General features: G+C 36.6%; 4 protein-coding genes across 4 annotated transcripts in view; 2 read left to right on the top strand and 2 right to left on the bottom strand.

The window, feature by feature from the left end:
* Positions 1 to 22,550, top strand: part of LOC125815425 (uncharacterized) — a 188,330-nt gene that overhangs the window by 111,309 nt on the left and 54,471 nt on the right. The gene's annotated exons all lie outside the window — the stretch shown is intronic.
* LOC125815446 (probable calcium-binding protein CML10) lies at positions 78 to 737 on the bottom strand. Its single transcript, XM_049494917.1, has one exon. It carries the CDS (start codon positions 732 to 734, stop codon positions 156 to 158), a length of 579 nt encoding a protein of 192 aa, XP_049350874.1. The 5' UTR covers positions 735 to 737; the 3' UTR covers positions 78 to 155.
* Positions 3,295 to 19,836, bottom strand: LOC125815417 (brefeldin A-inhibited guanine nucleotide-exchange protein 2-like). The gene is made up of 11 exons (XM_049494881.1): positions 18,443 to 19,836; positions 15,433 to 15,750; positions 14,976 to 15,321; positions 14,469 to 14,891; positions 14,098 to 14,387; positions 13,415 to 13,688; positions 7,214 to 7,713; positions 6,795 to 7,116; positions 6,232 to 6,610; positions 5,329 to 6,014; positions 3,295 to 4,157 (listed from the first exon to the last, which is right to left on the bottom strand). Exons 1-11 carry the CDS (start codon positions 19,627 to 19,629, stop codon positions 3,546 to 3,548), a joined length of 5,337 nt encoding a protein of 1,778 aa, XP_049350838.1. The 5' UTR covers positions 19,630 to 19,836; the 3' UTR covers positions 3,295 to 3,545.
* The window catches only part of LOC125815440 (glutathione S-transferase 2-like), a 115,862-nt gene continuing 110,053 nt past the window's right edge, over positions 16,742 to 22,550 (top strand). The window contains exon 1 of the mRNA XM_049494910.1: positions 16,742 to 16,747. The gene's annotated coding sequence lies outside the window, so the exon portion shown is untranslated. The remainder of the gene's footprint in view (positions 16,748 to 22,550) is intronic.

The raw sequence follows: 22,550 nt of genomic DNA, 5'->3' as shown, positions 1-22,550 counted from the left end.
TCCACAAATTAAGAAATTAAAAACAACTACACCTCAATCAAAGTTCAGGATCGACTACCTGAATCCTCATTATCTATGTCGCTCCATTTAAGCCCGTCATAGACTCACACTCCAAAAAGAAAAAAAAAAAACAGAGTAAAAACCATAATGTTGGGCTAAAGATTGCATCCAGCAGCCATCATTTGTTTAAACTCTTCAAAATTAACAAATCCATCACCATCTTTATCAACTCCTTTAATCATTCTTCTACACTCTTTAACACTACAATTTCCACAACCAAGACTAATTAAAACTCTCCTCAATTCCTTAGCTGAAATAAGCCCATTATTATCAACATCAAACACAAGAAAAACTTGTCTAATTATCTCATCAATATCCTTAGCTTCATCTTTTTCCACCCCCATAACATTCAAAAACTCATTCACATCCACAAATCCATCACCATCACAATCCATTTCTTTAACCATAACCTCTGCTAATTCTTCAGCAGCTTTCAATTCTTGATGATGTCCAACACTCAACAAAATTTCAGTCAACTCTATAGGGGAAATCTTTCCATCCCCATTTGTATCAATCAATTTAAACACTAATTTCAGTTGATTAGATACCTCCATAGTTGCAAAACCTGATAAATAGCTCAAATCAGAAGCCATTCTCTTTGGGTTTTTTTTCCCTTTTTTAATTTGTCCAACAAATTTCCCAATAGACTTGAACCATACTGTTAAAGAATCCATAGTAATGTTGAAAAACCAGGAGAAAGATAAAAGAGTGATTAATTGGTGAAGAAGTAGAGAATTTGGGGAAAAATATTTGTCAATTTCTAATAATATACTATAGCCCTGTGACCGCCTACCGGTCCTATATGAATTAGGAACAACCCTTTATTTTTTTCTAACAAGGTACTCTTTTGTCGCACAAATATTTGGATTAACTAGCACACAATCGCTAAAGAAGAAAAAATAATATATGAATTTAATGAGATTTGACCCAGTTTAATTTATCGAAGTTTTTCGCTTTGAAAGAGAGGAAGTGTGTAATGCTTATGGATTCACAACTATAAGGCTTATATAGAGCACAAGTAATTTCAAATCAATAAAAGAAAGGTTTTCTAATCCTAGGAGGATTGTATGTTTTCCTTTACTAAACTTATTATTAGAACAAGGTTTTCCTAATTCTATAAGGGTAATTTGTTTTTTTTTTCCAAATTTATTAGGACAATTAATTTTCCAAACATACTCCTTTATCCCAATTATATAGGATAATTTTCTTTTTATTCATCCCAAAAAGTATCACTTTTTTATGATTGAAAATAATTTAATTTTAAAATTCAAATTTTTCTCTTAATAAAATTATTTATAGTCCGCACAAATAATCGAAAGGAATTTTGAACTACAAATTTAAAAAACTTTGTGAGACATAATTAGCATCTTTTCAGTCGAAGTGAAAAATTGGTGTTGGTCCAAGACTAATTCCTAGTGGAATATACAAATATCCTCTTAAAAGTTGCCGGCAATATTTGTCATCATGTTTCCTTATATGCAGACGCAGTTTATGGGTTTTAAATTCTTAAAAAAGGTAATTCTTAAATAAATTATTTATATATTTTAAATAAAATTATCGATACAAATACAAAATTTAACCTAAAGTCAATAGTTCTACCGAACCCCTAAACGGTTCTATAGCACCGTCCTACTTATATGCTAATCCTTTTTCTTCTTTATACTTTTCTTTGGCCAAATTTATTACTGAATTACCAAAACTAACAATTGACTAATTCATTAGTGAATATTGGTATTAAGTTTCAAATATCCAGAAGCTTTTAAGTTGCAGCTTGTCCTCTTATCAAACTTCAAGTAAAAACACACCAACATGAGTTGTGGTAATAGTGGTGGGACTGCTTCACCCTTAACCAAAGTTCTCGAGTTCGAGCTTTAGGTATGGAGAAAATCTTGTTGGGAGAGGCACCCCAAATAAGCCCTATAATGCGCGACCGGAATTTAGTCAGGGGTTCCCTGCATTGAACACCGGGTTGAAAAACCAAAAAAAAAAAAAAAAAAACACTCTGAACACATACTAAAAACATGGTTTGAGACATGAAAAGTGACAACTCATGATATTTTGGTCATAATATCTTTTGAGTCTCCCTTTCACATTGATATGTAGAAGAAGAAACCTTTTTTTCCCTTTAATTATTGGAGCCAGTAGGGTAGATCTTTGAGTCATTATATATAGAATTATAAATGAGATACTGGTCAACTTATTCGAATAGTAGGGAACTAGGAAAGTTGGCGTAATTACTTACCCCACATTTTACGAAAGTTGATTGAGACTTGTGGGTCAAGCACTCAGAAAATGTGCACAAATGATATTGACCATTAGAATGCACCAAGTCAACAATATCCTTACAAGATAGGATAATATCTCCACTCAACATGTACAAAGGTAATAGAAACATACAAAAATATGATTCTCAGAATCAACAAGATGAGGTAAAGTAAACCATAACACTTTTTCCTTTTTTTGAGAACCAGAAGTCAAAAATATATGTAAATGTGCGTATATCTAAAAGTGGTTGATGATCTCGTAGATTATATCAGTGACAATAATCCACTTTGAGACTAGGCACAGTAAATATACACTATTGCAGGAGCAAAGCACAGCAAACGGCACACATCTCAAACAACGTGAAGCAGATAAATCTGCAGAAATGCTACATAAACAGAACTTGACAATTTTAAGGAGAGCTGATAGTAGCAGCTATGATAGCAAGTAAATAAAGGAATATATAGCCATGCAAAACACTTCGCTCTAAAAGGATATACAAAACAGCAAGGCAGCTAACCACTAAACGATATCTATATTTTTCAACAATATGTCTAAACTTAAAAAGGGAAACAGGTTCAGAAACTAGGTGGGAAATGGAGACCGTCAATCTGCCAGAATCTAGCAGACAGAAACTTGTGTAAAGAGGAGACCGACTAGTTTCAAAGGTTCAGAAACCCTAGTTACTCTTAGTCCTATTACATGGAACTATTTTCAAGTTGGCCCGAACACCATTACCATAAGAAATAAACTTTTTTTTTTTAAAAGAAAAAAAAAAGTAGCCATCAATCTAGCATACGCATACCTGTGCATCAAACACTAACATCTTTCTCTTCTAACCAATGGAATCGCCACGGATATCTTATACTGCTTCAGAGCTGTAAAATGAAACATTTCATTGCTAAACCCCTGCAACTAATCAGATAAACAAAGCTCACAAAGTAATTTGAGTAGACACACAACAAGCAATCCTTAGGCATGAAATTGCTCGTATAATAAAGAGGAAAATGCTACACATACAACATCAGAACTCCTGCTAACATCTAATGACTCTACAAAGAGCTAAGCCCCTCAATATACTGCAGAAGGTTCTAAATGCCTGGGCATATAAACAATCACTAGTTTTTGAAGCACCGAAACTAGCTTTCTGCAATATTAGATGATAGGAAAAAATACAAGAAATATTACCATATAAAGCAAAAGAAATAATGAGTACCCTAAGCTCAACATGATCGAAGCAAAACAGGACCCACGGATGAACTGAGCATATCACTCAGGGCTAACTGAATCTCATTTGAACCATGCTCACAACTTATCAAGCTTGAAAGTAATGGGAAGAAGCCTGACAAGTTTTTCTCAAAGGATGCATCTCCTAAACTACATATTGCCTGGAGAGTTGCAATGATAAGAGGTGCACGTGCAGCCAACTCTCTCCTTCTACCAGAACCCAGGGGAATTAACCAACGAAGCTGTGCACCAAGAGATGACTCAGACATTTGTCCTGAATGTGCGATTTCAATATAGAAGTGTAAGACCTCGCTGCAAAGGTTGATGAGGTAAGTTTCCACATCAGAATCTTCAAAACCAGTAGGTTTATCTAGCACAAGATTTTGTAAAAATGAGAGACAAATTTGATAAGCCTCATTCTCAAGCCGTAATAACGGAGGGTCTTGCATTTGGGTCATGGAACTGAACTCTAGCAGCTTTGACCGCAGTGTCGTGTCACTGTTTATTTTATGAGCATGAGATGCCACACCATGCATGGCATCAAAGAGAACAATGATGTTTTTGCTAGACAGCTGAGGTCTGTACATGTTGTAGATCTCCATCACAGCCTGCAATGTGCAAGAGATCATTATGGTAGAAATTAAGCTTTCTAGATATACACAAAAAAAGGAACAATTAATCAAATTTACCATACAAGGTTTTCAATAATATCAATGTTCTTTTTGAAGGCATGACCTTTAAGAAAGCAACAGCATGGCCCCATACTTCAGAGAATGACCAAATTAACAATACAAAGATATCCCAAGTGCAAGTAGACAACTACAAATAGATGCAAAACCCACACCAAAAACACAAACACCTATCATTTCAAAGATCTTCCAACAGGATTCTGAGATACTCTCAGTAACTAAGCTCACGCTACAGTATCAGCAGTAGAAATATTGTTTGAAATTTGACAAGGCATCAAGAGTCCATAGTTTTCGTTCAATTGTAATTTGATTCTCATTTTCCCAGTTATAGTCAGACATTAAATGAGACTATGATGAAATAAAATTGGTACCAACTTAGAGAAGGCGGTACTAGTTACAGCTCTAATTATTTAAAATAAACTAATATCAAGTATCAACTCCAGATTGATTAAAAACTGTGTGTTAAAATAACGAGACTGTAAATTGACAACTTATGAATTATAATGATAAGAGTGTTTATCAAGTGGAGTACTTATCTGGTTATTTTTCCATACTAAAATATCATACTCAACTGTCATCAAATTACTCCAATTCCAACATGGGATGCAAGGTATATCCTTCTAGGCAATTAAACTAGCATTAATTTCCAACATAAATTTGTTATTGTATATCCATATATACATGTCTAACTGAAGAACTCAAATCACCAGCAGCACAGCAAACATACATATGTCCAAAGACTCTAACTGTGCATATATATTAAAAACCAAATCTTATATGCCAACCCGACATTTCCCCCACATAATTGACACATAACCCATCTTTTGTGTCTAATCATGTCAAACAAACCACGATATATGCAAAAGATCTTTCAAACACTACAACCTCCTCCTAACATAGTATACAACCATCTTTACTCGCTTCTGGAGAGCATACATAAATTATTATTATTTTTGATGATGGGTGTCAGTGAGATTCGATCCAATGACTCTGCCTGTTGTGATACTACGTTGAGTGTGTGGCCATCTCTAAGCTAGAGCATACATAAATGAATTAGAACTAAACCCACAGCAGTGGCTTTTCTGGATACCTGAATTAATAATAGCTGAACAGCAGCCCTACACTTCACATCAGCAATAGCATCATATAGACGGTGCCTCCTCAAATTTTCCAAGTCCTCATCTGGAGTATCTGTACCAGTGGTTTCTGCATTGCCATTCCCAGTCATATCTTCTTCCTGGGACCAATAATTGTTATTTTCATTTAGAAGAAAAGAGAAGTCGGGAATAGTTGCATTAGCCGCTTCTTTAATGGACAAAACCACTTCAAGCCATTTATCTTCAGAGAAAAGACTCCCAGCATTGCTCATAAGACGGACAAATGCAGCAATGCCAATACCAGCAAGACTCTGATGAGGACGCTTGACAAAATTCACCAATAAGAACAGCACTTTCTTCAGAAGTGGATTGACTGTGTCATAAAATTTAACAAAGAGATCTACAACCAGTTGGAGCGCCAGCGTGCAGGTCTCGTAAAGCCATGAATCTTGATCAGGCTCACCCTCTTCAGCATCAATTCCATGAGTAGGTGAGTTTTCACCTGAAGGGTCAATAGTATGCCGAACATAGTCAAAGATAGGAAATAGTACAGATTCAAATACCCTTTCCCATAATGATAGAGAGAAATGGTGCCCGTAATTGCGTAAGGTATCAAACAGCACTTGCAGAGCGCTCTTTCTGATTTCAGGCCTCGGGTCGAAGCTAAGTTCAGATAGTCCTGTAAGAGAAAAAGAGTAATTTCTTAAATAAGTGTACTGAATGTTGGCCTGAACTTGTCTTATTAAAAAGAACAGTGAAAGAGAGCAAATGATTTGCAGGCATGAGATCTTAGTCTAAATATTTCACTTTAGTCCTAGAAAGTCAAAGGTCATGGAAGAGAGCATATGATTTGCAGGCATGAGATTTTGGTCTAAGTCAAATGCTTTTGTCCTTACCAGCCAACAGTGGAAACCAGAAATAAAGATGATCCTCCTTATCTGTCAATTCTCCATTTTCAATGTTGTGGTCTTTTCCTTTATGAGGTGAAGATGGTGAAACCTTCACAGAAGTTTCTCTGTCCTTGTTCCTTGAGGAGCCAAGACCACCTTCAGCAAGTTTTGCCGCACATAAACGAAGGAAAGCAATGGCATTGAGACTAATATCTTTGTTGAATCTACTATTAGTGAATGCAACAAGGCAATTAACACAGTCTGTGAATGTGGTGGTCTCAGTCTCCGTTATATATGGAAAATAGTCTCGCACAATCTTTTCCATTATCTCGAAAGCTAATAACACAATGTTTTTATGGTCATCATAAGCAGCAGTGGTGAAGACCTGAAAACATTGGGTAATCAGAAAAAGAAGAGAAGAACATCAGGTGAAAAGAACAAACTAGCAATTTAAGAAAAGAACACATATGCAGTATTAATGTGCAATCCATAATGAAGCAAAGATCAAAAGATGGTTTACACTACCAAGATTGCAAAATAATGGCAAGAAAAGGGAGAAAATTTGATACCATGAACATGCTCTTCCATCCGGATTTCACATGATTGACTCGAGACAAAACCATTTGAGAGACGCATCTGATGATTAATTCTCTGATCTCCACAGCACTACTCTTGCGCATAACAATCACAAAAGGCTTCATAAACTCATTCTGAAAATTATAGTTAGCCAATTCTTCTCTCTCCAAGAACTTCATTGATAATTGGCGCAAAGAATCCATTGCAAATATGGCAATTGAAAGATTTTCAGAGCAGCCAATGGTCACAAAAAATTCACCAAGAACCTGCCAGATTTTTGTCCAAACAAATCTGATACGGTTCATATTGTAGTGCCTGTTTAAAGAAAATGAATCAATAGTTCTGCTAGTTATCAGGAAGCAAAAGGGTAAGTACAACAATACACTTTATGAAAAGAAACCAAAGAACGTACGCAATCTCAACTATTTTTGTGAGACTAAAAACCCTTGGATCTGAAGTAGAACGTAATTCTTCCATAGACACCTTGCATAAAGCTTTCACAAAGTCCACTATAGCCTCACTGTTTAATTTCTGACTCCTTATGAATATGCGGTTCATTTCACCAACTTGTTCCAACATGTTTAAGTTAGAGACCAAGTTGTTCATCTGCTCAGACGTAATGCCTGCAGAAGCACTGCCACCAATACCAGCACTATCGTATGAACCCCTTCTCATAGCTGAAGCTGCACTTTGAATCTTCCCAGGACCTTTCTTTTTCAGGACAGGAAGGATGAGAGACTTAGCTTGTTTTGACTTGTCAAATTCATTCTGAGGAAGTGCAAAGAAAGTTGCATCTGGAGGGGCCCCCTCCCCCAAGAGATGCAAATGTTCAAACCGAGAAACACAAGTCAGAATATGCTCCCATGCCTCCTGTAGGTAGTTTCCATCCTCATCTGCGATTGTAATTATTGCCTGTTAAGCAAAAAGGAAAAATACTGAGTTTCCCAGGTTCAGTTGGTCAATTTTTTTGAAAAACAAATTCCTTACAAATGAGGAAAATGACTTCCCTAATGGAAGTAGGGAAAACGAATACCAACAAGTGGTGTTCCACAATGATTGTGTCCTTCCCACCCTTCAACACACCTCGTCTTCACTGCACCCCCGTAACCCCCATCCCCACCACCCCCCACTCCCCACAATATTTATCTCGATTAATACGAATGCTTCAAGGATAATAATTTTGCTTACATACCGAACACGAGAGAATAAGTACGAAACCCACTTATTTTCCTGGAAAATTTTTTCCAAGAAAACAATCTCCTTCATACCGAAGACACTATATATTAGTCTTACATAAACCCCATCCCCACCACCCCGCACTCCTACTCCCCATTCCCCACAATATTTATCTCGATTAATACAAATGCTTTAAGGATAATAATTTTGCTTACATACCGAACACGAGAAAATAAGAAAGAAACGCACTTACTTTCCTGGAAAATGTTTTCCAAGAAAACAATTTCTTTCATTCCGAAGACTACTTAATAGCACTGCCACAGGGAAACTAAACACTCGGCTAAAACGAATTCCAGACTACTTGTTACTTTGACAAGAAAATGTGGTCCTGCTTTTACATTTGCCACTTGGTCAGCAATGAGCAGTCCACTAACATACCTAAAGTCCCACCAGAATATGATAAATCTAGAACCTAAAATCACATGAGCAGTGTAGTTAAAGGCAAATGCAAAACAAACAAAAAAATGTTCCCTAACAAGAATATTTGCCAACAACCCCTTCATTATACAAATGAAAATCGCCTATCTGCAAGGAGGTGCAGGCAAATTCATACAAGGAAGAATTTTGTTTCTTCGATTTGAGTAAAATTTAGTTTAATCCCAGCTAAAGAAACAAAGAAAAAAATGAAAGAGCTTAAGGTTGTCTAATTAGTCCAAAGGGGGGAGAAGAGGGTTGAGAAAAAGAAAGTCCAGAGTAAAAGAGAAGCCAAAGATCCCACTGAAGTCTCTTATACCCCACATGTTATAAAAGGGCAACTGAGTCATAATACCAAGTGTAACACCCCGTATCCGAAAATAGAGATTTCAGATTTCTGGTGTTACAGGTGGCACTCACGGACACCATCCACGGACCGTAGATGGACTCACGGTCCGTACTGCAGGTCCGTGGTTCGTGACAGAAAACTTCCCCAGAACTCAGTCAGAAAATTTGGCTAAGTGTTGACCCACGGCCGAAATTACGGTCCGTAGGTCAGGTCACGGACCGTAGTTCGTGTCCGTGGATCGATGCCCTAAAAGCCCAGCTTCAGTCTCGAACTACGGTTGACCAGCACGGACCGTCATTCGATCCACGGTCCGTAGGTCTGACCGTAGATCGAAGGTTAGCAGCCAGTTAGCTGAAAATTCTGATGGGTCAACTTCAGATGGTCATAACTCTTAGCACAAAACGAATTATGTGTCCCATGACCTATGGTTAGATAGATAATTGAATTATCTTTCCAACGCCACCGAGTTTGCTAAATTCCGACCTCCGAGTAAAAAGTTATGCCCGTTTTAGTGAAGCCCTGTCGGGCAGACTCGATCTACGGACCCAATCGACGGACCGTCGATTGATTGACGGACCGTCAGTCCATTCCGTCGATTACTCCGACAGCAGTTAATTCAGGGGTCTTTTGGTCTTTTCCTATTTCGTTTAACCCCTAAGATACGTCGTTTAGACCCTAAATCATGAGGTTTTAATCAGTTTAAACCTAGAAACATAATTAGAACTTACCTTAGTCAAAATCATTAATCAAAACTTAGAAAATTAGAAGCAAGAGAGGAGAAAAAGGTCAAGAACCCTAGTTCAAGAACGCAGCGAGGTTTCTTCAGTTCCAGCCCCGAAATCGAAAGATTTCTCCGTGGAATTCGTCACCAAGTATGTGGGATTTTACTAGTGGGTTCCTTTCGCCCATTAGGTCCCTAGAATTCAGTCAGATTCTTGATTCCATGATTATGAACAGACCTAGGATTTCTAGAATTATAGCAGATCATCATTAATTAGTTATTTAAATGTTCCAAATCAGATTATCATGTTATTGCTCAGTTTATCGCATGAATTTCAGAACCCTAGCTATGTATTTCTTTAGTTCTTGAATTACACATGCTAGGTCAGATATTTCAGTATTCAGTCTTACATGCCTCAGTTTATGAATGCATCATTATCAGATTAATTGTTGCATTCTCATTTTGCATGTTCAGTTTCGAGCTATCCAGTATTTACAGAAACTCAGTCACAATGTGTTAACCACTTAATCTATTGGGAGTAGCATAATACCGAGTTGGACTAGGGTTTCAGCGTACCCAGATAGTCCCAGAACTACGAGCCACGTAGGTGTAAGTCCCCTCTGTGGGCAACATCAGTTTAGTGATCACGCCAGCATGCCTCTATACCTCTGGCAGGGTATATTGGGTCCTCTCGATGGGGCGTATACATCGAACTCCACATTTAGCTCATGTGGTTTTATGTCGGTTATTAGTAGCTCCCACAGTTCAGTCAGACTCTATTGCATTGACCATATTTACAGTTCATTCAGTATTCAATCAGCATGTTATAAATTGGTCATTGCATTCAGTTAGCTCAGTATTCAGCATCTATATCATGTTCAAATTATTTCATTGCTTTATTGCTTTGTTCAATTATATGTTCTTTCAGCTTTACTCTATCCTGCCTGCTCAGTACCTTTCAAGTACTGACGCATACGTGCGCTACATCTTCTCGTGATGTAGGTTCAGGTTCTCAGTATCCAGATCACACTTAGATCGATTCCCGATCTTCAGCTTAGCAGCATCAGTGGTGAGTCCTCATTCTTCGAGGACTAGTGACATGTTTATCTTTATCGCTTTTAGTCTTTAGTTTCAGTTTTGCTAGACCTAGTTGGGGCATGTCCCAACATTTCTAGTCAGTTTAGAGGCTTATTTCAGACATAGATAGATTCAGCTTAATATTGAGTTAATAACTTCTTTGTATTAAACTCATCAGTTTTCATATATCTCAGTTATAGTATATGGGTATTCCCCATCTTTCAGATTTATTTATGATTTAGCTTCCGCACAGTTTCTATTATTCAGATTATATTTAGTATGCTCATGATCATGCCAGCAGGGTTAGCTTGGGATCACTTGTGGTCCTAGGTCCCGTGTCCGCGTCTCGGGGGTAGCTCGGGGCGTGACACCAAGTGTGACTATGGGTAGCATAGAATTGATGCTGAGAGGTATCCTCCACCAGTTCTATTTGGTTGGATCCACAAAATTTTACAACCATCATCTTTTCTGGTAGAAATCCTGGCACTCTAAATGTTCACAATTTCTAGATAAAATTTTAACCATCTACTTTGAATACAGTGTCATATCAGGTAGTAACCCATTATTGACCCTCTTTGCTCCGCTAAATGCATTTTTTCTTTTTGATATCTAAATAGATTATTATAACAATTTCATAAATAGGTGTTTACATTCTTTGTCAAAAAAATAAATAGGTGTTTACATCATGTTTGAAGCGCAAAAAACATGAAGAAATCTTTTGAAGAGGTGTGTGTAACCTTTTTTTTTTAACAATACAAAGTATAATTAACTGACAGTTGAGGGGACCTGTCTGCAAAAACTGAAAATAACTATATAGTCGGAGTTTCTTTTTTTGATGAAGGACCATGGCAGTTTCGTTATTTCAAGTAGATTGGTTTTGTGGGTGCTTCAATTTTTGATATTTTGGTTTACACAATGAAAAATGTGGTTAACCAAGACAATCCAAAATGTCTTTAGAGTTTCTTCGCATCATAGATTAATCTTCTGAAATTTACAGGACAACTTGAAAATGTTCAGAATATATATAAAATTGAATCTCATGTGGTCAATTGAAATTTCCAATTTAAGAGGCAAAAAATGAGCCCATAATATTTTGTCTGTTATATAAACCTTCTTTGTTTCTCTTTTCTTATTGTCATCAGGCTGGGAAGGGAATGTGGAAAAGATGTTTATTCTATCAGTTGAGCATACTAACAAAATCCAAGAAAAAACCTGCCTTGTGTGAGAGCAAAGGTAAAGGAACTCTATTGGTACTTGATATTTAGCATGTAATCCCTTAGCCTTCAGTAAGAGTCAAGGTAGTCAGAACTTAACTTATGAAATATAAGGTATAGCATTTGTGAACCATGCTGCACCTTGTCTTGGAAATTGGTGACAAAAATATTAAGCTATTTTATTAGATCAGTTACTGAACTTAAGACTATTTCTAGGGATGCTTTCTCCTAAAACTTTGAGAACCCAATGTCCAAATTCCAAGTTAACCCAACTTAATGTGAAATCGAGCATGAATTTTCTGAGTATCCAGGCCTCCTAGGAATTAGTCATTTCTTTGGGCAGGCTTAAGCAGATATTAGGTCAATGAAAATAGGATAACTGCAGCAGTTTCCAAAATCTTTTTTGTGAGTAAAAGGAGAAAATTTAAGAAACAACAGAACAAAAGAGTTTGGTAGTAAAAAGGAGTTGGAGAGCTAAATCTAGACCACAGGTTTCTCAAAATAATAACGGGAATGCGCAAAAATCTGGAATTAGGCTTCAAAGAGAGACAGGGTATGAAAAATTCTAAGTAGCATAGGGAAAAATTACCATACGATCCTAAAATGTAGCAGATTTAATAAGCACTATAAACAGCCAGAAGTGTCCTTTTTAAGTCTTCTAACTTACCAACGCACTGACATCTGTTAGGCAGACCAGTACCTTATCTTTTGCATTCATAACTTCATCTGAAGATCATTCTCGAACAAAATTTAGTCAAACTATGGTTTTGGTGTTTGGCTTGTTACATAACTATTAGTCTATTACCAGATCTCCACACTCAGCTTGGACGGTTATCAAGATGAGAGTTTGAATTGTATGTTGACTTGTCAGAATAGGTGTTGACCAAAGGTTACAACTAATCATTATCTAGGGGTGGAGAATAAAACAATTTTGACATAGAGAAGTCTAAATTCATTTATGTATTAAAAAAATGTTGTGAATCCATCCTTACACATTAGATGTTATGCCTAAAAGAAAGCTGAAAGCTACAATCAAACTAAGATCATTGCCCAACTATATTGACAGTTATTTGACTCAAACATCATCTTGGGTTCATAACATATTGTTTCATTATCAGTGGAGCTGTGGTTTCACAAGCTAATAGCATCCTGGAACTGAATTAAAGGGGTTCGTTAAACTAATGAAACTACAGCACAACCTTACCCCCATAGAAGGTACATTGGCTCAATTAATCAATTCCAACGATTTTCCCTACAACTCATCATGACAATCAACTCTAACTTGTTTAGAACTTCATGGTGCCAACTTCCTAATGTTACAAAACTGTGTTATCAGTTACCAACACAAAGGAAGTTCTTTTGGTAAATCATTCACTTCGATGCTTGAGATCAGATAAGTCATTAGCTCGGGGGAAAACATTAACTCCTGACAACAATGCATACATCCAGAGTTTCATGAATATTATGCATGGTCTCATTACCAAAAAAAAGAAAAAGAAAAACGCATAGCTGATAAGCATCACTACAATGCATATCAACAACAAAAAGATCAACTCAGCACAGTAGAGGCATGGGCATGAAAAGGCAGGAGCAAACACAAACCTTGATTGCATCTATGTTTTTCTGTTTGATGTCTGCAGGTGAGTGAAGAGAAGTGAATTTTGCAAGAGAAGTCACAAAAGCATCCCTATGTGTTTTCATGGACATTGCAGCAGTGACATGGATTGCACAACGGAATCCTTCCAAACACAGAGCTATCACAACACCGTCGTCAGCTTGGTCGAGGGGAACACTAAAGGCAGCCAACATCGGAGCCCAGCAAACCTCAACCATGAATCTGAGGATCACCACATCTGTTGCAGCATAATAAACTGACCTGCAAATGCAAGTCGATTTCAAGGTGATCTAGGTTAATCACGCAATGGAATGAAAGGTGGTACACATGACCTTGAGTAATGAATATATTACATATTTCTTCTCCCTAAAGATATCATAAGCACTGATACTATGACATATCCTTCTAAGGCTTCCTTATCAATAAGAATGTGTGAAGATTGATCTAACAAAAAAAATTCAGAACGAATAAAAAAAGGAAATCAGTTTTCTGCAGCAGATTGATACGTAATTCTTTTAAAGCTTTCATTTTGATATCTTCACAGGAAATTGCTACAGAGAGTTTTAAAAAAGGAGCTGTTAAGAATAATACAGAATGACGGAAGTAAGATAATACATCAAGAATGTAACTTTGCAGTCAAAGCATAGAATAATTATCTAGTGAATCTTACTCAGATTTGCGAGCTTTCTCTTTGAACTGCTCCTGCATGTGTCTGACAAGATCATCACTAGTCTCCATACTTTCATCTCCTCGCTTACGGACAACAATATTCAAAATGTTGTCTAAACCTAAAATCCTGTTAGAGTTCAGAGACTGCTTTTGTTGGAGAGCCAAGTTATCGTCTTTCATTTTAATTTCATTTTTCGATATCCTCTCAAACAAAGATCTCAAATACTCCTCTGGCACATCCTTTCCATCATCAATTCCGCGATTGTTTCTTATAAAATCATCAGCTGACATCTACAGAATAAAAAACGGGATATCAGGCTGATTTACTGAAATGGGCATAAGCAAACACCTCCTGCAAAACGAAAAGCATACCTTGGTTTTGATTGTAGGATTATGGGCATCAGTGTTAAGCAATATAACTGAGTAAGCAAGGACATAGGCAGTGTCTGCACTACTAAAAACTTTTGGATTGCATTTACAGTACCGTTCAGCAAACTTCTCCATGATTCGATCAATCTTCTGTGCCTCGCCAGGCAATCTGAATCCTTGTAGAAAGGCCCTGATGGCCTCATCAAACTCCTTTCCTTGGAAATCAAAGGAATCCACGTACGCATGCATTACTTTCAATGGTAAGTCATCCCTTTCCCCCAGGTAATCACCTATTAAGGTCTTATTCAAACCAGAGGCATCTTTAAGAAATGCCGCAATTTCTTCTGGTGAGTTCCCCACTTTATTAGCATTGATCAGGAATTCAATGCCTTTCTTGGGTTTCCTATTAAACAGAGATATACCTTCCTGCACAAGTTTCAAATTACAAAATGTCACAGACACTGCTCATGACAATTCTTTTGGCAATCAGAATAGTTATTGATCACCTACCTGAAGTTCAAGCTTGTAAGCGCGGCGCTGCTCAATTGTAGAAACATCAGAAACTTCACTGGAGGATTCAGAATGAGAATCTGATACTTCAGTAGGCTCATCCTCAATGCCATTTGTAATGGGAAGAATCCCAGGTTCAGAGTTACTGTCAGGTGCCTCATACTTTTTGGTTGAAAGAGGATCTGCAATACGCAAGTGTTTGTTCATCCAATCTCCCAAAGACTTCAAGATAGCCACTAAGCACCTCATTGCTTCTAGCTTCATGGTTGATTCTTGTGGTGGCAAAAGAGTTGTTGTGGTACCAGGAGGTATACCTTGAGCAGTTTTAAGAAGCCCATTGACCATTCTGAAAGAATTTTGCAGATAATAAAGGAGGAACCAGAGATTGAAATTTAAAATCATACTCAGGAGAATTTTTTTTAACTAAATAATACAGACAATAGGATTTGAAAGATACCTCTCGAATATGTTTGACGAATTGACATCACAATCATAATTGAGAAATATATCAACCAAAATCTGTGAATCAATACAAAGCCTCTCAAGAAATCGAAGCACTATCATTTTCTGCTGGAAATTTGGTTGAGCAACATTTTCCAATACTCTAAGAACAATCATGGGAAAGAAAACTCCAATTTCTGCCTTGAGGCCGGCTCTAAATCTTGCAACCAGACTAATAAAAATTGAGCACGAAAGCTGGAAGACAATCATGAGGCTTGAAGCACTGTTTTTCAACAGTGACAAACACAAGTACTGCTTAATAGCACCTAAAAACCTGTAAGAATTTTTAAAAAAAAAACAATTAAAACCAAAAATAACCATGAACAGATCAACTATTATTGAAATTGGAAGATGCAAAAAAAGTCCCTTGCTGATTGCAGTACATCAAATAATCAGACAGTGCCAAGACCTAAGAGTAGGCACTGATTGGAATTTCAAATGAAAAGATGTTATGAGACTTACGCACCAAACCAGTAGACGACCAGAAGGAGAAAAGTTATTGCAGAAATCAGGCTAACAGAAATATGTGAAATGTTGATTACACTGTGACTCGTGCCTAACGAGTGAAAGGATAACACCATCATAACTTGAACATGTCGCGACCCAGGTCCATCTGCCAAGGTATTGTCTGCTTTGGGTCGACCCCTCATGCGCCACCTCAAGGCTTTTGGGTCATATGGTTTTGTCCCCTTAGGATTTAAACCCAAAACGTGTCTCAATAGTTAGAATTGTGAACTCACCTTTATATGGACCCTAGCTTTCCCCTCCCATTTTAATGTGAGATTTTCCTAGGGCAAACTTCACAGCAGACCCCCTTTCAAGTTCAACCACCAGCAGTCCATGAGTTGTTACACAATGTTCCAGGAAATAACTAAGAAATAGACTGCAAGTCTGTAACAGTAACTAGTAACTGATTACAGCAAGCAGTTTCTCAAGAACTCATACCTACAAATTGTAGTTAATATTAGAGAAAATGGCCAAAAGCCCCCCCAACCTATAGCCGGATTCCCAACTACACACTCATACTTCACGGGGGTCCTATTACCCCCCTTGACATTTTTTTTTTACATATTATTTCACCCTTATTTGCTGACATGTCGAAGAAGGTGAGAACACCCTTAGGCGCGTAAGAAGAGAAAATAAAACGTCAAAAGCTGAAGAAAAGTACTGGTGTGAGTCCAAATCAGCTATAATTAATCCCCAATGGTATAATCTCATTCTCTCCCAAAATCAAACTCTCTTTTTCTTCCTCTTTTTCTCAATTTTCAACTGTATATTCCTTCATTCTCTCCCAAATCAGCTTAAAACTTGAATTTACTTGTCAAAGCATTCAACTGTAGTTTCAATTTCGAAAAAGGTTGAAGCTTTAGGGCTTGTAATTTCTCCGATTTCATAGTTAGGGTTCAAAAATTGTTCTTCAAATTCATCATTTTTTTTCTTTGTTAGGATAAATAATGGCAAATGCGGACTTGAATAAGCTTTCATAGTTAGGGTTCAAAAATTGTTCTTCAAATTCAATTGGAACGAAATCTCATATCATGAAGAGAATGGGGTGAATGTGGAGTGATTGAAAAAAGGTTAGGGTTTAGAGAAAGAAAGAGGAAAATGAAAAGATAAAGAGAAATTTTAGAGTTTGGGGTCCATTCAATACTTGGCAGCGCATGTAAACAAACATTTTATTATATCTGGTTTATGTGGACATGACGCAAATAAGGGTGAGATAATATGTAAAAAAAATGTTCAGGGGATAATAGGATAATAGGACCCCCGTGAAGTATGAGTGTGTAGTTGGGAATCTGACTATAGGTTGGGGGGGCTTTTGGCCATTTTCTCTTAATATTAACTAGCTAAGATTATGCATTCTGGGCTTGCTTAATTCATTCGTTTCAAATCCCATGACAATAACGAAAGTCTCAAGATTGTGCAAGCTATAATAGTTATGTATTAAACTAAAAATCATCTTTAATAGACAGGAAATCTGAAGTACGAACAATCTAATTAACCAAAAAGGCACCAAAGGAGTGTCACCCTTACAAAGTAACAGGGTCAAGAAGAGTACACCACTATCGAAAATCAGGTTTTTCAAAAAGAAAAATTAAAAAATCAGAAGGTTTCTGTTCCTCGTGATATTACTCATAGCATCACCAACAGACCTCAAAAGAGCCTTTGGATTTACACATATGTAATTTTTCCCCCAAAGAAAGAATTGAAGGATGTCTTCAAGATTCTCCACACTAGCAAGGGAAGCCTAAAAAGCTGTTCAGCAGAGTAAGCTTAAGGTTTGACAGCTTTAAATAGTTCAGGATATCCAAATCACAGAAGGTGAATGTCTATAAAGCATAAGCCGCAGAAATATCACAGTGTTATGCAACGTTATATGTTTCCCCAACTAAGTGGAAGCACATGGCCATGATCTAATATGAGAAGAGTGACGACAGTAAGATTCCTTTCACCTGCATAAGGTAGGATAGGCCAACTCTTTTTTTTCTTCTTTTTCTTACATCGATTTAGTCAGAATAGCCTTGGAGCCGTAACCCAAGTAAGAAAAGGTCACTTTCAAACTTTTAGAAGCACAAAAGGTGTAGAAACTCACATGTTGATTTTCATTTTGTAAATCATATTTATTCCCTGGGAATAGTCTAAAAAATATGCTAGCAAGAATACAATATAAACTAAAAGATGGTGGCTACAAGGAATTAGAAAAAGGAAGGCTATACCGCTTCAAAGACAAACGAAGATTAAAAAACAAGTTGGAAAGCGATTGGACTCGTTGTATTACAGAGTGAGCAAGCTTTGCGTAAGTAAAAATAAACATGTGTCATTGACACATTTATGCCATCAAAAATGAACCAATGACAGAAAAAATACTACTTCGAAATAAGAACCAGGGTACAGTAATTAGATGAGCAATTTGCATAAGTAATTGAGGCATAGAATAGATTTTAATCAGAATAGTAGGTAAATACCTGTCACTTGTCCTAAATATTGCTCCAGCATTCTCCAACAATATCTTGAGCAGCTCCAGCGCCACAATCTTGCCCCTCATTAACTGTGGATCTGCTGCTGCCTCCTTGGGTGGTGTCTTCATTGAGAGCTTACATAAGGCTCTAAACACCAAGAATGCATCCCTTCTCAATTTATTCCCAATTTGAACCTCCAAATCATCATCCCTTTCTCCCTCCCCGTCCACCAGCTCCCCTTTTCGCCCTTCCAACGCCGTTTTATACATGCTAATCTCCCAATATTTCGCGTCCAACATATCTTTATCCGTGGAATCCAACAAATCAGCAGGATTTGTGGACTCCACAGTTGATGTAGTTGTCTCAAATGCCCCATCATGAGCACCAGTAGTTGTAGCCCCCACCCTTGGAGTCCCCGCATTGAAAACCCCATCAATGTCCTGCAACACTTTGGTTATAAACCCCTGAACAAACAATGTCATTGATCCATCAGCATCAGCTTTTTCAGCTGGTTCCATTAACTCCGCCACAACAATAGGCTGCAATGGCACAGTAGATGAATCAGCCTCCATTCTCCGGAAGACAATCACCAACATTTGAACCAATGAAGCCTTAGCCGTAGTCTGATTCACCACATTCTTACTCTCCAAATAAATATCATAACAAGTCCTGACAACCTGCAACAAAGAATCCCCATGGATTCGAATTGAAACCGATGTTACAGCAGATAAAATAGTCTTAATTACAAGCAATTCCACCGCATCATCTCCCAAATCATGACATTTACAAACAGACTCAATCAATTTCGCTAGAAACTTCGCATCTGGGCCTCCAGTCGGGTCCGCTTCCCCACGAAGGTAACCATGAGCAACGAGCTTTTGCACAGCATCAAGTGCAGCTTCAGCAATCTTAAGATGACCTGAACCAGCAGCGTTTATAAAAGGGCTAAGAATAAGCTCAGAATCATTGAAAGAGAGATCTAGAAGAACCCCCGGATGTGCTGCCGAATCCGGATCGGGTTCGGCAGATGGGGAAGTGGGTGGGGTTGAAGATGGGTTCGTGAGGAAATCGATAACGGATTTGCATTCGTGGGATAACTTTGAATGTTTACGCCATGATCCATTCTTGATAATTTTCTCAAGGGCTGGGATTAGCACTTGGTTTAGCCGGGAATCGGCTTCCGAAGAAGCCATTCCCGAGTTGGTTTAGACTGGATCTGGATTCGCAATGGCACGGCGGCTGACGAAGGTGGTTGCAGACGGCGTCAGTAGTGGGGTTGCAGCGGCGATATGGGTGGCCAGAATGTGGATCAGCGTAGGAGAATTGAGTGATGGAGTGATAGAAAGTGAGGAGAATCCAGATCGCGATTGGTATTGCTTATTTTTTTCATATAGTAATATTATCAAACAGGTTGTGTGCAGCCCAATGATTTGACAATGGAGAAAATGAACATGGTGGTTGCTTCGTACTTGGATATTAGGAAATTGGACTGAAAAAAAAAAAAAAGCCTACTAGTACCCTACTGTATAGGAATGTCAAATGAAATTTCCCTTAGAAATCTTAGGGGACATTTGAAAAAAAACTTAGATGTTTACATGACATATTAAAGATATATATATGGAATATTAAATTAGTATTTATTTTGTAAATATTTGGATATTATAACTTATTTTTATTAGAAAAATAATAAGATAATTTAAATATTATTAAATTCTACAATAATGGTTGACGGTAATTCAAGATTGTATTGGCGATGGTAACTAAGGGTTGAGTGAGGGTGGTGTTATAGGTTGGTTGTGGCAAATGTGATTTTATGATGGTGATGACTATGATAATGGAGGTAATTGTGGTGGTTATTATTCATAATGGTGATGATGATTGATAATTACGATAATAATGATAGCAATTGTAATGTCACAAGGTTGATAGTAATAAAAGATGGTAATAATAGTGACTGATTGTTGTTGTTTGGGTACAATAATGGTAGGTAACGTTGTTAATTGGTGATGATTGACGATAATGATAGTGATTGATTGTAATTGTTTGGGTGTCCGTAAGGGTAGAGAATGTATATATCGGTGATGACTAACAGATTAACAATAATGACAATTGTAACAGTGAATGTGGTTAATGTTGTAGAGATTAGCATTGATGGCGATAAAATCATGATTGAAAGTAATTGGTAATGATAATGGCGTTGACCGGTAGTTGTGGTTATGTCAACTGGCAATAATGATTATACGGTGATGATGATTGTGATTGTGGATCTAACGATTATGAAGTGATAATTTATCAAAAGAAAAAAATGGTTTAACTTAACAACCTTCTAAGGATTTTTTACATAAATAATATATTTTATTTGATTAATTACGTTTTTAAGTGTTACTTTATTTTTATCACCATATATAACATAATTTTAGCTTTAATAACTATTTGATATAAATTTGTATTAAAATTGTATATTAGGTGAAGTTTTGAAAAATTGTATTAAATTTTGATCAAAACTTTATTAAATACAAACAATCAATGGTACGGTGGTGGTGATTACAAGAAAGAAGAGACGAAGCTCTGTAAATCTGTATTAAAGTTGTATTAAAATTATATAAATAAAACGATAGTTATAATACAATTCGAACTAGATATTATACATTACTATAATTTCGATAGTTATAATTCCAAAACAAATATAATACATTTATAATAATGCAAACTAATTTAAATAGTACCCGAAGGTTTGAAATTCAAATGCAATACTTATAATATATTTGTATTGAAAATGTTTTAGTTATATATTAGGTGAAATTCTGAAAAATTGTATTAAAGTTGTATCAAAACTGTATTAAATATAAACAATCGGTAGTCTAGTGGTGGTTATTACGAAAAAGAAGAGATGAAGCTCCGAAAATCTATATTTAAAGTTGTATTATAATTGTATAAATATAAACGATAGTTACAATACAATTCGAATTCTATATTATTCATTACTATAAATTCAACACTTATTATTCCAGAACAAATATAATACATTTCTAACATTGTAAACTAATTTAAATAGTACCAAAAAAATTGAAATTTACATATAATATTTATAATATATTTATATTAAAAATACTATAATTATTAAGTTGTAGATGTGAGATTAGAGGTGGAGGAAAAGAAGGAAATGGAAGCCCAATCGTGCTTTGATCGAAGCTGATCGGTTTGTCATGATTCCGATTTAATGCCTTCTCTCCTCCCCTCTCACTTTAAAAGAAAAGGTTTTTTGTTATTTTTTGTAACAATATTAATGTTATTTTCAATTAGAATATATATTATACCATAATTTGTAAGTAATGTATTATATTATACTATTTATATAAAATGATCCTTTACTTAATTCTAAAAAGTGGAATGACCTGGGAGACTTTTGTACTTGGTTTCGTTTGTCAGTTGAACCCTTATACTCACGGCTTTGTCAATTGAACCCTTAAACTGACTAAAACACAATATTTTAAACACATCTAACCATTGACCGAACTTATGTGGCACTAATATTGCTGAGTTGAAAAAAAACTTGACTGCATACGCCTTAAAGCGAGTGACTATACATTTTTTATATTAAAAATCATTAAAAAAATAATTAAAATCAACCCTTCAGCCCCTGTCCCACCCTACTCCCTCGCCTGCAACTTTTTCTTCCTTCAGCCCCCCACCCCACCCTCTCCTCCTTCCTTGAAACCACCCACCAACCCCACCCTACCCCATCATCTTCTTCTTAACATCCGCCCCCAACCCGTTGTTCATTATGCATTTCTAAGATACTTAAAACAAAAACTTTGAAAAATTTGATAAGAAACAACAAAGTTTAAAGATCATTTTCAAAACTAGAAAATTAAAACCAGTAGAGAAAATAGAATCAGAAACATATTAGAAACAATATACAAAATATTTTTCTTAAAGAAGAAAATCGAGCCCACTGAATCCACAGTGTCCCCTTAAAAAAATTATTCCCCTCAAGTACCCGAGGTTAATGGAATATATCCTCTCAGGATAGAACGATCTTACTCATCGGTGTATCGGTACCTAAAATCACGGTGTCAGCGAGCCATTCAACGGTGGTAAAGTACACTTAAAA

Source organism: Solanum verrucosum, unplaced genomic scaffold (assembly GCF_900185275.1).
Source record: "Solanum verrucosum unplaced genomic scaffold, falcon-dt-bn FXZP01000261.1, whole genome shotgun sequence".
In the NCBI taxonomy this organism is placed as follows: domain Eukaryota; kingdom Viridiplantae; phylum Streptophyta; class Magnoliopsida; order Solanales; family Solanaceae; genus Solanum; species Solanum verrucosum.
This window is presented reverse-complemented; position numbering and strand designations above follow the sequence as displayed.